This window comes from Melanotaenia boesemani, chromosome 13 (genome assembly GCF_017639745.1).
Source record: "Melanotaenia boesemani isolate fMelBoe1 chromosome 13, fMelBoe1.pri, whole genome shotgun sequence".
In the NCBI taxonomy this organism is placed as follows: domain Eukaryota; kingdom Metazoa; phylum Chordata; class Actinopteri; order Atheriniformes; family Melanotaeniidae; genus Melanotaenia; species Melanotaenia boesemani.
This window is the reverse complement of record NC_055694.1, coordinates 3,040,220-3,055,045: the sequence shown is the minus strand read 5'-3', so window position 1 is coordinate 3,055,045 and position 14,826 is coordinate 3,040,220. Positions and strand designations below refer to the sequence as shown.

Sequence of the window (14,826 nt, the reverse complement as noted above, 5' to 3'; positions counted from 1 at the left end):
ATGCATGTAGTTGCAGTTGTTAACTAGTTCATCTGACAAGTCAAAAGTCACAGGAACGTGTACCAACACGATGACTAACATACATGTCGGCAGATCAGAGCGGCTGCTCAGGAAGTTTCTGTCACAATCAAACGTGTGTATCAATCAGTGTTATTGATTGTGCTGTTGGGGTTCGTTATGTCCCCAACCCCATTCACTGCCACCACCCCCCTCTATCTCAGTGAGTTGTTGTTAATCTCAGCCGCTAATCGCTCTGGTTGGGACTGTGGTGTGCTGGGTTACCGCCGTCCTGCCCTCAGATGCACACATGTAGTAACACATGGAGAAAAACATGCTTTTCCTCAGCTTGTCATCATGTTCCACATCTGCCTGTTTTATGCATAAACATCAGTATACATTCATGTAATTTTTAAGCATTTCTGTCAGTGTGTGTGTGTTACTGTGTGTGTGTGTGTGTGTGTGTGTGGGTGTGTGAGACGCTCCAGTCTCAGTTGGACAAAAACAATGGAACCTCTCTGATTACATCTCCCTGTACAAGCGGACAGGGTGTGTGTGTGTGTGTGTGTGTGTGTGTGTGTGTGTGTGTGTGTGTGTGTGTGTGTGTGTGTGTGTGTGTGTGTGTGTGTGGGTGGGTGTGTGTGTGGGTGTGTATCATTTTAAGGGGGAGGAAAGGGTGGCAGTTGCTGAGGAGGAAAGAGGGGGAGGCAAAGTTTGGAAGTTTGCCTCCCCCTCTGTGGAACTGCAGCGTCTCCCTTGCACTCGCTCCTTCCCCCTTGCAGCCACTCATTGGTTAAATCTCTGGCTATATATTTCTCCGATTGGTCAGGGCGGGGTATATATACACAGTGCAGGGTGGTTAAATCTGGCCACAAGTTTCAAAACTTTCAAACAAGGTGGACAGGAGGAGAGACAGAGTGTCGGACGTCCTCGCTGACAGAGCGAACTCAAGCTCTGGACAAACCGCTGCACCACATACTCCAAACAAGAACTGTTGTCTTTTCAGAAAGAAGAAAAAGAAAAAAGACTGGACAAAAGAGGCAGAGCCACTGGATTTTTTTCTTTTACGAGGGGAATATCCTGCACCACAACTTGTTTGTTTTCTCTTTCTTTCTTGTCGTCCCCCTCCTCCCACATCTCGATGCTTTGCTTTGGGATTTGTGCTCCGAATCCATCAAATTCCTCTCTTGATCCTTCATATATTTGCCATCTGAAACCTGTTGAATTACATTTTTTCTCCAAAGGTTTGCAACCAAACAAACTAAGACAGACGTTTGCAGAACTTAACCTGGACTAAAAGTTAAATTCAAGGCTTTGGTTCTGGAATGAATTTAACAGAGTCCAGCTTGTCTAGAGAGACCCCTCTGCATCAAAACCAAATGTCTCTTGTAGCCACTTGGACGTCGGAGACACCGAGTCCTGCCTCTGATCCTGAAATGGGTTTTGACCAGAGCCTCTCTGGAGACTGCAGTTCTCCTGATGTCCTTGGAGTGGGGAACTTGAGGAGAGCAGAACCAAAGGTGGTTTTAACAGCCAGTTCGGGGGGACAGAGTCCGGATCTGAACCAGAGAGGAGGTGCGTCGGCAGGCGCAGGTGACGGGAAAGCTGTCGGGGCTGAGCAGAGGATCCGTAGGCCCATGAATGCCTTCATGGTCTGGGCGAAAGATGAGAGGAAGCGACTTGCCCTGCAGAACCCTGACCTGCACAACGCTGTGCTCAGCAAGATGCTCGGTAAGAGTAAAGAGAACTTCAGCCTCATCAGAGCAAAAAAAATCAAAGAAACTCAGTATTAACAACCCAAACCCGGGTCAGTCGATTTGTTAGAGGTTAAATGTCACATTCATTTGAATTGTAACAGCTTCTCAAGCAGACATCTGTGGCAAATTATGACTGCATGGAAAACAACTGTATGGTTTCACATGTTAGAAGTCAGATGAATAAAAACAATTCATGCCAAGATTTCCACATTAAAACAATTACAGTGATATTTTGTACATTTCTTATTCACAATGTGTAACAGTTTAGAAAAAGAGTTTTTTTAGGCTTTCCAAACCATTCATAATTCACTTCTCCCTGGTCTACCCACGATCCAAACTCAATAGTTGTCAAATTTGTAGAATCCACTGCAGCAGGCAAACTAACCACAATCACTGTTTTTCCTCAGTGAGGAAACCTTTCATGAGCATTTGTGTTTGAGAAGCAGCCTGAATTAAACTACAACTAAAGTAGTATGCTGGCATCATTAAGCTAGAAAAAGGTAATGCAAGCTCAGCTGCCTTATTTGGTAAATAGAATATCAGTAATCATAGTAGTTTACTAGATTTTTAATAGTTTACATTACAAGCATGTATGCTTCATGTTGACTCTGAGAGCTGCTCAGCTGCATCACACCAGACAGCTGCAGCTCATCTGCAGCTTGAAATTTTCAGACTCACCCAAATTCAAACCACGACGTTCCTGGAAGAAAGTTTGTTTTGCTGCTAGCATCTGAAACCACAAGACAAACTGTGAATATAAGCAGTTTATACGATGCATAAATGCATCAGATAGTAACATCAAAGTGTCTCTTAAGGCTTCTCTAAAAGTTTTTGCAGCCAAAAAGTACAGATGCAATCAGTTCTCAAGCAACTCATAAGCTGATATTTGCACTGTTTGCTGATAGAAAAATAATTAAAAAATTACCTTGAATTGTTTCCATTTGCTGCGTCATATTAGAAAATTTAATAAATGCTTTGATGCTGTCCTAATTAGTCTGTTTTTTGCTTATTAACTGCCCTCTCTACATCCTGCAGGTCAGTCCTGGAAGGCCCTGAGTGCCACTGACAAACGGCCATTTGTTGAGGAAGCAGAGCGTCTGCGTGTCCAACACCTCCAAGACCACCCAAACTACAAGTACAGGCCTCGCCGCAAAAAGACCACCAAAAAACTGAAAAGGGTTGAACCGGGGCTCCTGCTGCACAGCTTGGCCCAAGGAGGGGCCCCAAGCCTTGGCTTGGGTGCAGAAAGTGTCTCTAGAGGCTCTCCTTATGGACACCCAGGAGCCCACCCTCCACATCACCATCATCATCATCCCCACCACCTGCTGCCATCTTTGGGGCACTTCAGGGACCTCCAGGCTCCAGGACATCCTGAGCTGGAAAGCTTTGGTTTACCCACCCCAGAGATGTCCCCTCTGGATGTTCTAGAAGATGGACCTGGGGAATCTGTGTTTTTCCCTCAACATACACAAGAGGAAGCAGGGATAGGAGGTTGGAGTGGGTACCACCACCATCTTCACCATCATAACCAACATTATAACCATCACTACAACAACCACAGCCACCACGGTTCCATACATAGTCAGGGCTCGGGAATGAGTGTTAGCAACAGTATGAATTCCAGTCTCAGTCCAGGCAGAAATTCTAGACTTGATCCTAGAATAAGTTCTGGTGAATCAAACATGACCTCCAGCATGAGTTCTGCCACTGCAGTCAGCTCCAAGTTACATCTTACTAATGCCTCCAGCCACCACGTCCCCTTAAGAAGTCCTGTGAAGTGCCCAGCACCTCTGCCTGATTCCACCTCCTCTGTTTCCTATCCCCATCCCTCCATCAGCCTCCCTGAGCCAAAGTGCCAGCAGACAACCCTGAGCACAGCTCCTGTGGGCTACTACAGCCAAATGTACGGGAATGGCACCCCAAGTGCAACCCATTTCCCTTCCTCTCATCTGGGCCAGCTTTCACCTCCTCCTGAAACCTCTCCATCTTCCTGCTCAACCTCTTCCATCCCCACCTCATCAACTTTTCTTCGTTCTGCGTACTTAGACCAGTCAAATCTAGAGGCTGCCGGCCACATGGGGTCATCTTCTGCTGAATTTTGGTCCGAAGTGGACAGACATGAATTTGACCAGTATGTAAATATGGGACGTAATCGAGAGGAGGTTTACAGAGTGGGTGGAGAATGCGGAGGCGGGTCAAAAGTTCAGGGTGGATGTACTAGCAGCAGTTCAGGTAGCAATAATAGCAATGTTAGCAGTATGATTAGTAGAGATGTTAGCAATATAATAAGCGGTGTTGGTGGTTGTGATGATGGAAGCAGTCCTCTCATATCTGCTCTTTCTGATGCCAGCAGTGCCGTCTATTACAGTGCCTGCATCAGTGGCTGAACACAGGATCTCATCTCTCATAAGGTATCTATCTACATACTGTTTGTTATTGACATGACAGAAACTATCAAGGGACATTAGCTCATATTGTTGTGTGACTTAGTTCCTATTGGATCCTATTTTAATCTAAAAAGGTTTAATGTTTTTTGTTTTTTCCAAATTGAGAAAAAAAGTACAAGAAGAAAAAAAAAAAGAAAGAAAAAAAAAGACTTGTACAGGCAGCAGCATTGACTTTGCTAGCAAGGCTGTTGCAAGATTACTTGTTCTGGACCTTTTTCTGGGCAAGACAGTTTCATTTTGCTAAATGACTGCACAATCAGCTCATTTTAGTGACTTATTAGCTAGCAAAGCAGATGACACTGTTGTTCCTAACAGCATGAAGTGACGAAGAAAGAAAATAAACAATCATTTCCTATTAAGACGCGATAGACTGACATGAATCCTGTAAACAGTATGATGCTGTGCTTTACTCACAGGTTTTGTTTTATGGTCTTTTGTGTTTCTGACAGACAAATGGAGGCAGACTAAGTGCAACACTACTGTTTTCTGCCTTAAAATGCTGAGAACATAGTTGTCAATTTATTCAATTAGTGGTGCTGCGTCTTGGTTTTGAGCATGACTGTTAATAATACTTTTTGTCAAAAGCTGGATTCATTTATGAAGTGTAATTTGGTGTGGTGGCTACACAGATTATACAGTTCTCATAGGCAGCATGGAATAATAAAAACAAAACAATTATTTCTTTATCTCACTCTGTAAACTCTGTCTGTCAGACACGTAAACATTAATATGCATGGCATGATAATTTTATATGATTTTTTCACATATCATATCAGGACTGACAGATTTTACTACAAACGGGTTTAAATAAGGGAGAAAGATAAAAGACTCAGTGGGAGAGATCTGATCCAGTCTCGACATATATCTCTGAAGTGTTGTCAGGAAAGACTTGGCCACTAACCCAGAACAGACCACCGATGCCTCCCACAAACTATCAGGATGTTTTACAAGCCGGAGTGGGTTTTCTTTTAACCGTGATGCATGCCATTCCCTTTGGTTTCTCAGCCCATGGCAGGGCCTCTCTCCAAACTCCATGCATAAATCTGCTCATTTTAAATTGCTTTGCTTCCTGGCAAATAAGAATATGTTGATGATTTTAAGATCATTCTCTGTCACCACAAAGCCCCTGTGGCATAACAAACATATCACTTGTTTAAACAAAGTGTAATTTCCCCCCAAGTTAAATACTAAGGTCTACAAATAACAAAGGCTCAGGTTCTAAAACTGTCTGGAACAAGTTTGGTGGCATATCATGCAAATATCTTCACTTCATTCAGTCAAATCAGCCTCATCCATCAGACTAATCTTTCACTGTTTTCGGACTTTTGGAAACCTTTGTTTCATGTAGCCATTTACTGTACATAGAGATGCATTGGCATTATGTGAAGAAGGAGTTGAGACTATGAAATGTTTTCTTTGCACTGGGTTTATTGTATTAGTTGTATAGGAGAAACACTACTTATGGAAAACATGTCTATACATTGAAATGTGTTTTTGTACATAAAGGATTGTGTTTAGTTATTTTATAGTCTTATTTTTCTTAAAGGAAAACTATTTAGGAGTTACACTTAGCAGCTTTCTTGCTGAGGGTGAGATGGTGGGAATGTGGTGCTGGATCTCAGAGACATTTAGCTCCGAATGTGCAAACAGATGTGCAGAGCTTGTAATTATGAAGGGAGCCCTGTAGCATTATCACTGCTTGGAGAACCAAAAAAATGTCTTGTCCTTGTATTTTTCTGTTTGTGAATGAAATATATGAGTCTTTGTACTAAGTTAGACTTATCACACCTGATAAATCCCTTTGCTTAACCCTTGAGCCACCTTTGAGGACCAAAAGTGTACTTTCTGCTTACTTTGTGCCTTTGATTCTCAATATCTGCTTCAGTTTAAAGGCTGATTGTATGAAACTTTTCTTTTATTATTATGTTTAAAAATTCTATGATCCCTGTTATTGAATTTTGTATAGAATAAGAGACAAGCATAATGCCAACACTCTTTACCTCGGGATTTGGTTCCACTGACTCCCAATATAAACACATACTTTTAAAACACTATAATCCTCATCTATTAAAATGCATATTCTGTGTTTTTCTAATAAAAAAATAAGGCTTTCTTCTGACACAAAGGGCATTAAAACCTTAAAATATAATGATGATTATATATAGTTATATTTTTAAATCTATTGTTAGGTTTAAATTAGCTGAAAAGATCTAATGTAAAGAAAATGAATTAAATTTATTTATATATATTACATTTTTAAAACACTTTCATATGAGATACCATTTTGGTACCTAAGGTTAAAAGTGTAAGTTTTTTTTAAAGGTGTCTCAAGGGTTAAAGCAGACATCAAAATTCTAAACCGTACCAGCATTTGAATTTAAAGATGAAAATTTGTGGTTTTGGTTGTACTTGGAAACTTTTAAAAAATCAACCATTGCAGAGTTTTGTCTCTCCTGTAACAGATTTGTGTACAGTGGAAGAAAAAAGTCTCCCTTTAAAATTGATCGTACATCTGTTTTGCATTAGGCTTTAAGACAATGGTTGTTTCTTTTTCTCTTCATGTACATGAAACATTCATACAAAATCAAGTGTCTTGTACAGACCTACCAGTTACATTCATCATGCCACTGCTAAGGACAGTCGGTTTAAATAAAGAGCAATCACAGAATCACAGAAGCAGAGGTTCTATGCAAAGTATTAAAATACTTCTGCAACTGACATTCTTTTCTGTTGACACCAAACATATTTTTTTATTTTATTTTTTTTCCATTTTAATTTACTGTGACACACAAAGACTTCAGAGGGAAAGACGTTTTTTTGGAGTCGTGCAATAACTCTGGAGCTTTTGGTAATAATTATCTGAAGAAGAAAGAAACACCCAAGACTTTGGGATTCAAACAAAGAACAAATTCTCAGCAGTCATACAAGGAAAAAAATAAATAAATAAATCTGGGAATGTTTCAGTAGTGTCACTGTGACACTTTTAAATCTGCCTAATGAGGATCACTTCAAACCTTTTTGAGAGTAGAAAGTGTTTGTGTTCATGTGGCCTGGCTGTAAATTTATCTGTTCTGTTGTTAACAATAAATTCTACCAAATAAATCAAATACTTTTGAGAATTAACTTTGTTTTTAAATATCTGAAACTGCTTGTATTCATGTTTTTGTCTACATGTATATGCAAAAGTTGCATTTTCAGCAAGCTTATTAAAAAGAAAACACGGGACTCATTTGTACATTGCAGTGGGTTGAACATTTAGTGTTAGCATTAGCGTTAGCATTAGCTGCATCAGCAGTAAGCATGATTTATATCATTATATTATTAAATTATTCCATGTCTAAAGCATGACATTAGGCGTAAAAAAGGGGCTGCTTATTCAAATAGCCTCCTGTGATGATGAAACCCCAGGAGCAAATTAAAATCACGCGTTTGCGAGAGTTTACCCTTGTTAGCGGTTCTGCTGTGAACAAAGGGCCTAGAAGAATAAACCCGAACGACTTAAAAAAAAAAAAAAGGCTTTCAGGGAAGTTAACACTGAGGTCCAACATCAATACACCTGTTTTAACTTGAAAATGTCCAATTTCCAGGTGATGACTCCTTTAAGTACATGATGATCTGATGCAGAGCCGACAGTTACAAATCCATGATGTTCGTTTTCCCAAACTCCAATTACACAAAGTCTGATTACTGCTACTCCCCCTTTATCATGCTTCTCCATTAAAAATATTTTATTTTCCAATAAATTAAACACATTTCTTCATTTTTTAATTTAACTTAATCGACATCTGCCCCTTGTTCCATGCCTTTTGTCATTTTATGCCCCGCTTGAAGTTTTTCTTCTTACAAACCTTTAATTTACCTACTCTTTTTTATATGTTATTATTATAATAATTTCCAATAATTACAATAATTTTCTCCCCCATCTCCTCTAACTTTTATTTAATTTTTGTTGAAAGTTTTACCCGTCTTAATAGAAATGAAAGATAGTTGCTTGTGGTTTGAATTTATCCTCGTTTTTCCACACTTGTGTACTCGAAGTGTGTGTGCATGTGTCAGTGAAGGTTTTCACCTCATTTTGATCTGATTTGATCATTTTGATCAACATACCCAGTGGGTATGTTGCTGAGGGAGCTAACTGGAATGTTTGCAATGAGAAGGAAAACCTTTGTGGAAGTTTGGGATGTTCGGAAAGGGTGTGTGCGCCTCTGTATGTGTGGAAAGGGAGAGGGAAAGAGGTGTATATTTTTGTGAGAACACCTCACCCGGATGAATGTTGCCCTGACTGGAAAAGATAACACAAGGCTGGATTCCCCTTCTCCCAGCTGGAAATGAACACACATAGATACAGTGTGCATGGCGTGTGTGTATGCATGCACGTGTGTTTACAGCTTAAATCTATGGTGCGCTGCAGAATAAGGCACAGTAGTTTTACAGTAAAATGGTAACGTGTCAGATAAGAAATAAAGTTTTGGTGTGTAATTGGGGTGGGGTTACAATCCTGACAACATTTAGAAAAGTGGAGATTTGTAACATGACACCATGAAAAGGTTCACTTTAGAAGTCATCCTGGGACCTGTTGCGTAAAGATGAGTGATTTAACTGGGACATGTTGGTCATCCTGGATCAACTCATCTGCAGTGCAGTGGCACAAAAGCAGGGAAAGTGTCATGTGTTACCAGCAGCATGTTGTGGGTGAAATTACTAAGGGAGCTAGCCATGCCTGCACATGAGTTTTTATTAAATGAAGGACTTCACCTACATATGATATGCACACACTATATCATATTGCCTTTGACACTTTATTAATTTATGATATGTTTCTAAATGTATGTAAAAATCTCACACAAATGTATTAGTTTAACCTTGAAATAAAACAAGAACATTTCCAAACTATCCAGTCTGTTATTCTTGACGCACCTATTAAAAATATCATGGCCACATGTAGGCCTACAGCATCATCACACAACAAGCACAAAAGCTTTTCATACTTTAACATTCATAAGTCAAGCAACTCAGATCTGCAGAGGATATGAACAGTGACGGCTCATTTATGCTTAAGGTGTAAGACGGCTATGCAGACGACAAACCGTTTTGTCACACGTCACCGCCCTCATACCTCCATGCGTCTCTTACATTTCCATGGGTAATAAGTGGGCAGGGCAAAGTTCACTTTGAGTTTTGACCCCGGTTTGTGGTGGTCATGCACCGCTATTCAGTTGTTTACAACTGTCCCAAAACATCAAAAGTAGAAGAAAAAGAAGAAAACTACAAAGAAGAAGCAGGTTCTCTCAACTTCTTGTTCTTCTGCGTCTGTCGTCTTCTTCTTCTTTGGGGGCTTTTTATTTGGTGGTTCTGCATCATCTTCTTCCTGTTCATCTTCTTCTTCTTTGGTTTGTTCCTTTCACTGGTAGCGTGTTAGCTCAACACTGCTCCAGAGATTTCCAGTGGTATTGCTCCATCTTTTGTGTCAAGAGACGGATAGCTAAGCTCCCTGAAAACAACCCTCCCGGACAAGCGGTAGAAAATGGATGGATGGATAGGTAACTTGTTGTAACATAAGGTGGCATTTTCTCCCAGGACCCAAAAGAAGCCAGACCAAGAATCCATGTTTTTCTTGTTTATATCCATTCATTTATTAATTTTACTAAGACTGTGGCTGTCATTGTGGTACTTAAAATAAACTTTTAACTCGACACTACCCACTTGTGGATGAACTGATTTATTACCCAAGGAAACGTAAAAGATGCATGGCGGTATGAGGACGGCGAGGTGTGACAAAACTGTCCGGCGAGAACTGAAAATCACGGCCCGATGAAGCCAACAGAACCACATCATCCGCAAAGAGCAGAGACCCACTCCTGAGACCACCAAACCGGATCCCTTCAACACCTCAACAAGTTACCATGGAGATTTATTCTGTGGAGCTAGTCCACTCCAGACCAGGCTAAATTCCAGGATTCATTTAATCTTTTCTCTTATTACAGTCAGCAGTCACCATGGAAACCAATATTTATTCTACTGCCCACCACACTTAATCACATTCAACCAGACTGTCAATATTTAAAGACTTGTGTTCATTAATTACAGTCATTTTAAATACATTTTAGATAATTTTGCAATCATTTGTTAATGCGCTCTTTCCCATAGACTGTCCAGGAAGGAGATACAGAGATCTGTTAATAGCCAGACACACATTTACATGCTTTCACTCACATCTGCTTTTTCAGAGATGTTAGTTAACTACGTGGATTGTGATGATTTCAGCAGAGCAGTGAATGTGTAGTAGTGAGTGTGTCTTTGCAGCACTTTCTCTGTTTTATGACTGTGGCGGTCAGTCCTTTTTATTTAGTCCTTGACTTCTTCGTAAGCTTTTAGGAGGATTTCCTGCTCTGACTATTAGAAGTACGCCATTCTCGTTGCCATGGTAGATCAGTGCTTTTGTGATAAATCCGGGGTCTTTTGAGGCTTGATGAATCTGTGTCTGCTCATGCTGGCTTGCACTTTGTTAAACCAAAACAGCCTGGATGGTCTTGTTTTGTATTCAATGAGCCCAGCTTAGTTATTTATCCTGGATTTCTGAATTCTACATTTGTGTGATAGGCCCATGTAGTTTTGGTGCCCGAAGGCCAAAAATGCACCAGCACCATCCTGCTGCAGTCCATCATGTCTCGTGCTACTTCATTCAGAAAGCATCGGATACAGATCCATATATCCATGCATTCATATCCAAAGCTGTGGTGAAGTTCCTCAAAATGAGTTTGATCAGTGATAAGATGCTCTCTGTCATAGCTGAAACGTTTACATCTATCAGCTGCTTTCTTACTACATAGAGCCTATTCTGTAAACTAAAATTAGAATATTCCTGCATTTTATACAGTTTCATACAAAGAGACACTGAAGTTGTACCACATATATATATGTATATTAAACATAATTTTAATTTATAAAACACATAATTGCAATAAATTTCTACAATCTGTATTATACAATATTTTTTTACCATTAAAAAGCTTTTTAGTCACAATCAAATAAATCAAACTTTATTTCTTTAGCACTTTCCATCAACAATCAAGTTGACCAAAGTGCTCAGTATAAAAAAAGCTATACAATATTAAAACAAAGTACCACAGTACTGAATTTTCAAGGCCTTTTTAAATAAATAGGTATTGAGTTTGGCTTTTTTTAAACTGTATCCTGAACCGAACCAGGAGTCAGAGAAAACAGGACAGCAGTGATATGTTTACTTGTTGGTTAGCGGCAGAATTCTGTACAAGCTGTAAACAGGAGAAGCAAGTTTGATGCCGACATGCAGTAGAAAGCACTGCAGTCATCAAGCCTGGTGCCAACAAAGTGGTATGGCCTTCTCTTTGGCTGAGGGATGGCTGGAAACTCATTTTCACAACAGATTCAACCTGTTTGTCCAGCTTCGGGGAACAGTCCAGTTTCACCCCTAGATTTTTTACCACCTGACTGAAGTGGGGGGCTGTAAAACCTAGACTGGGTAGAACATCATACCACATTACACATCACAGGGAACAACTTACATCTCTACATTACCAACATTGTTTAGACTATTTGAACCAGTGTGAGAATATAAGACAAATTCACATGATATCAAAAATAAGAACCAGATTTTAGTCAACCTTATCCTATTCCTGGGCTACTTTTTCTGTCTCCTGTCTGAAATGACACTCCCAAAACAAGTATATTTTCACAACTGTAGAGCTGTACGTATAATCTTAGTCTCAAAAGAAAGCTGAGACATGTGAAATTACTAAAGTGAGTTAAAGTGGTCCTAGGAATGCATAAAGTGGTCCTATTCAGTTATTCTCTGTACTGTAGGATCTCATGATGACCTGTACAGAAACCTGTAGAAACCAAGGCAGAATATGAAAATGCTGGATTTAACAACGTTGTCAGCTTAACTCGCTGCATCTCATTGGATGCAAGCTGGAACTGCTTAGTGCTGCATACACACCTCAACTCTTGTTGAACTCATGCTGCAGGGATAGATCAGATGATGTAATTGAGGGTATGTGTGTGAATGTGTGTGAATGGGGGGGTTTCTTCCCCTCATTGCTGCAGGATGTCAGGCTCTGTCTTCTATACCCCCACTGCTTCCCGTTTCCTGTCTCTGCAGGAAGTAGCTGTGTGTTCACTTCCTGTGATAGAGGCTGTTAGGGACAGAAGGGAGAGGAGCTTTGTTGCATTAACAGCTTGGCAGAACTACGTGAGAACACATGAAACTCGTCTTTTTGAAGAACGAAGTTCAGAGGGAGATTTTAAAATAGAAAAAGAACTTGGAAGCTGATGTAAAAAGTAAAAAGTAAAAAGTAAAAAACTTAACATGAAAGTTAATATCACATGTAATAGCTCGGGATAGATTAAAATAGCAGCATTGAAATGTTCCCACTTCAGAAGAGGCTGAATGTTCTTATTTATCATCTGTAAACTGACATTGGATCTGTTCCCATCATCCTCAGGAAAGAAACAATGACCTCTAACTCTGAGTTTATTTACTCACTTCTCTACTCCTTTTTTTATTCCTCGTGTACTCTTGTTTAATATTCACCTTCCCACTTTTTTAAGTCCTCTCTTCCATCTCTTCCTGATAGTATCTAATCTCTTATCTCTCAGCACCTATTTTTCCTTTCTATCTTCTCTTGTCTCTTCATTTACTGTATCTTTTGTTTAATTATGCCTTGTTTTTATCACTTAATGTTCTTTGAAAAGATAAACACTAGTTCTGGTAAATACTTTTAGTGTCATTATGTTGTAGAAATTCAATGCAATTATTCTGTGAAAAAAAATGAAAACTTGCTAAACACCTGAATTTGTTATTCAAAAACATTAGTTAGTTCTTTAGTATTTTTAGCCATGTATTAAGAGCCATTGTGGAAGAGGTGCCGGTTGCAGACCCCTGGTCTAGAACCACTTCTGATTTCATGTCTTTTACTTTGGCATGGTTGGCCACATTACCCAATCCATCCACCAGAGGGCAGTACAGAGTTCAGAACTCATCTCTGAGTTCCTACATCAGTTTCAGAATGTAGTTTCAGATTCATGGAGGACGTTATGATAATCCTCATTCTCAGAAAGAAACAGAAAGAGGCGGCACAGTGATGGCGTGGTCTGTGCAGCTTCCTTTTCTTTGTTCCTTTCACTAGTCACGCATGAGCTACTGCTCAATGCTGCCCCCACCGTTTCTGATGGTCTGGAAACAGACAAAATAATGCACATAAAGGATGCAGGAGACAGACGGGACAGTCAGTGGACTAGGCTCAATGAATATGCTAATAAGCTCCACCCACAATCCAACCTCAGAAAAATTCTGTTAGTCTCCTACTGTAAAGAACAGACAGCTTTAAAATCATAGTTAATAACTCTCACTCCATGTGTAACAGAGTCATGAGTTTACTTCCTGGATCTCATCGACTTTCTGTCCAAGGAATAGACACAGCTAGGTTTTCAGACAGTTTGGGGTCAGTTGCTGCCTGAGGCTTGTTTCCCTGGCAACATAAGAGAGGGACAGAAAGAAAACAGGATTTCTCATTCTCATGGTGTCTTTCAGACGAATGGCTGGAATAAAGTCTGTCTTGTTTAATGGTTTAGTTGCATGGGAAGCTGTTTTGGGTTTTAATCCAGAGGCTAAAACAGGAGCTCTGCATTGCTTAGTCCTGGACAACCAGACTCTGCGCTTCAGTCGTGTGTTGCTCGAAGCTCTGCATGTTTTTATCAGTCTGACAAAAAAAACTGAACAAACTCATCAAAAAGGCAGAGTTTGTCATCAGGCTCCCCACTCTGGAGGAGGCGGTTAGGGACAGAATGCTGGCAAAACTGCTGGCCATCAGGATCAATAACTCCCACCCCCTCCATGACCCAATGGACAGCTTGAAGAGAAGCTTCAGACGCCTCCATCTTCTGTCTGAAGACAGAAGAGGTCAGGAGGTCAGGCTCTACACCAACTTCCACCACCCAACCTGGACAGACAACTCAGGACGAAACTGATCATAACGTCAGTTGTCTCAAAGAGAACAAAGTCCATTACACATTTATTCCAATAAGAGATAGTTGGTACAGTGTCCCGTATCCACTGCAGAAGAATGTATCTTCTAATTAACACGTTATTTTAAAAGCCCTATTAAAATGTATGAATATCGGTATTGGTATCGACTATAGTAGCCTTTTATTTACTTGGTATTGGATCAATACCAAATCTTGCTGTGTCACACACCCTTACTGAAAGAAGGAAGTGAATTAGGTTGTAACTGAGTCCATAGATCTGAGTCCATAGATCTGAGTCCATAGATCTGAGTCCATGGATCTGAGTCCATAGATCTGAGTCCATAGATCTGAGTCCATAGATCTGAATCCATAGATCTGAGTCCATAGATCTGAGTCCATAGATCTGAGTCCATAGATCTGAGTCCATAGATCTGAGTCCATAGATCTGAATCCATAGATCTGAGTCCATAGATCTGAGTCCATAGATCTGAGTCCATAGATCTGAGTCCATAGGAAACTTGAGTTGTGTAAGAGGGCTGGAGTGTTGCAGTGTACTGTAGAAATGGGGTAGGGCTATGTAAGTTTATACTTCTGCCTACTCCTTTTCAAACATGAAATGT

General features: G+C 40.2%; 1 protein-coding gene across 1 annotated transcript; it reads left to right on the top strand.

Moving 5' to 3' along the window:
- The first annotated feature begins 885 nt into the window (after positions 1-885).
- sox18 (SRY-box transcription factor 18) lies at positions 886-7,351 on the top strand. The gene is made up of 2 exons (XM_042004719.1): positions 886-1,728; positions 2,790-7,351. The coding sequence occupies exons 1-2, from the start codon at positions 1,323-1,325 to the stop codon at positions 4,139-4,141; spliced, it is 1,758 nt and encodes a 585-aa protein (XP_041860653.1). The 5' UTR covers positions 886-1,322; the 3' UTR covers positions 4,142-7,351.
- The last annotated feature ends 7,475 nt before the right edge of the window (positions 7,352-14,826 follow it).

Bases quoted from the DNA above. Each gene is read 5' to 3' on its own strand.
- sox18 (XM_042004719.1), top strand. From the start codon at position 1,323: ATGAATTTAACAGAGTCCAGCTTGTCTAGAGAGACCCCTCTGCATCAA. The intron at 1,729-2,789 runs GTAAGAGTAAAG...TACATCCTGCAG, and splicing joins TGTGCTCAGCAAGATGCTCG to GTCAGTCCTGGAAGGCCCTG.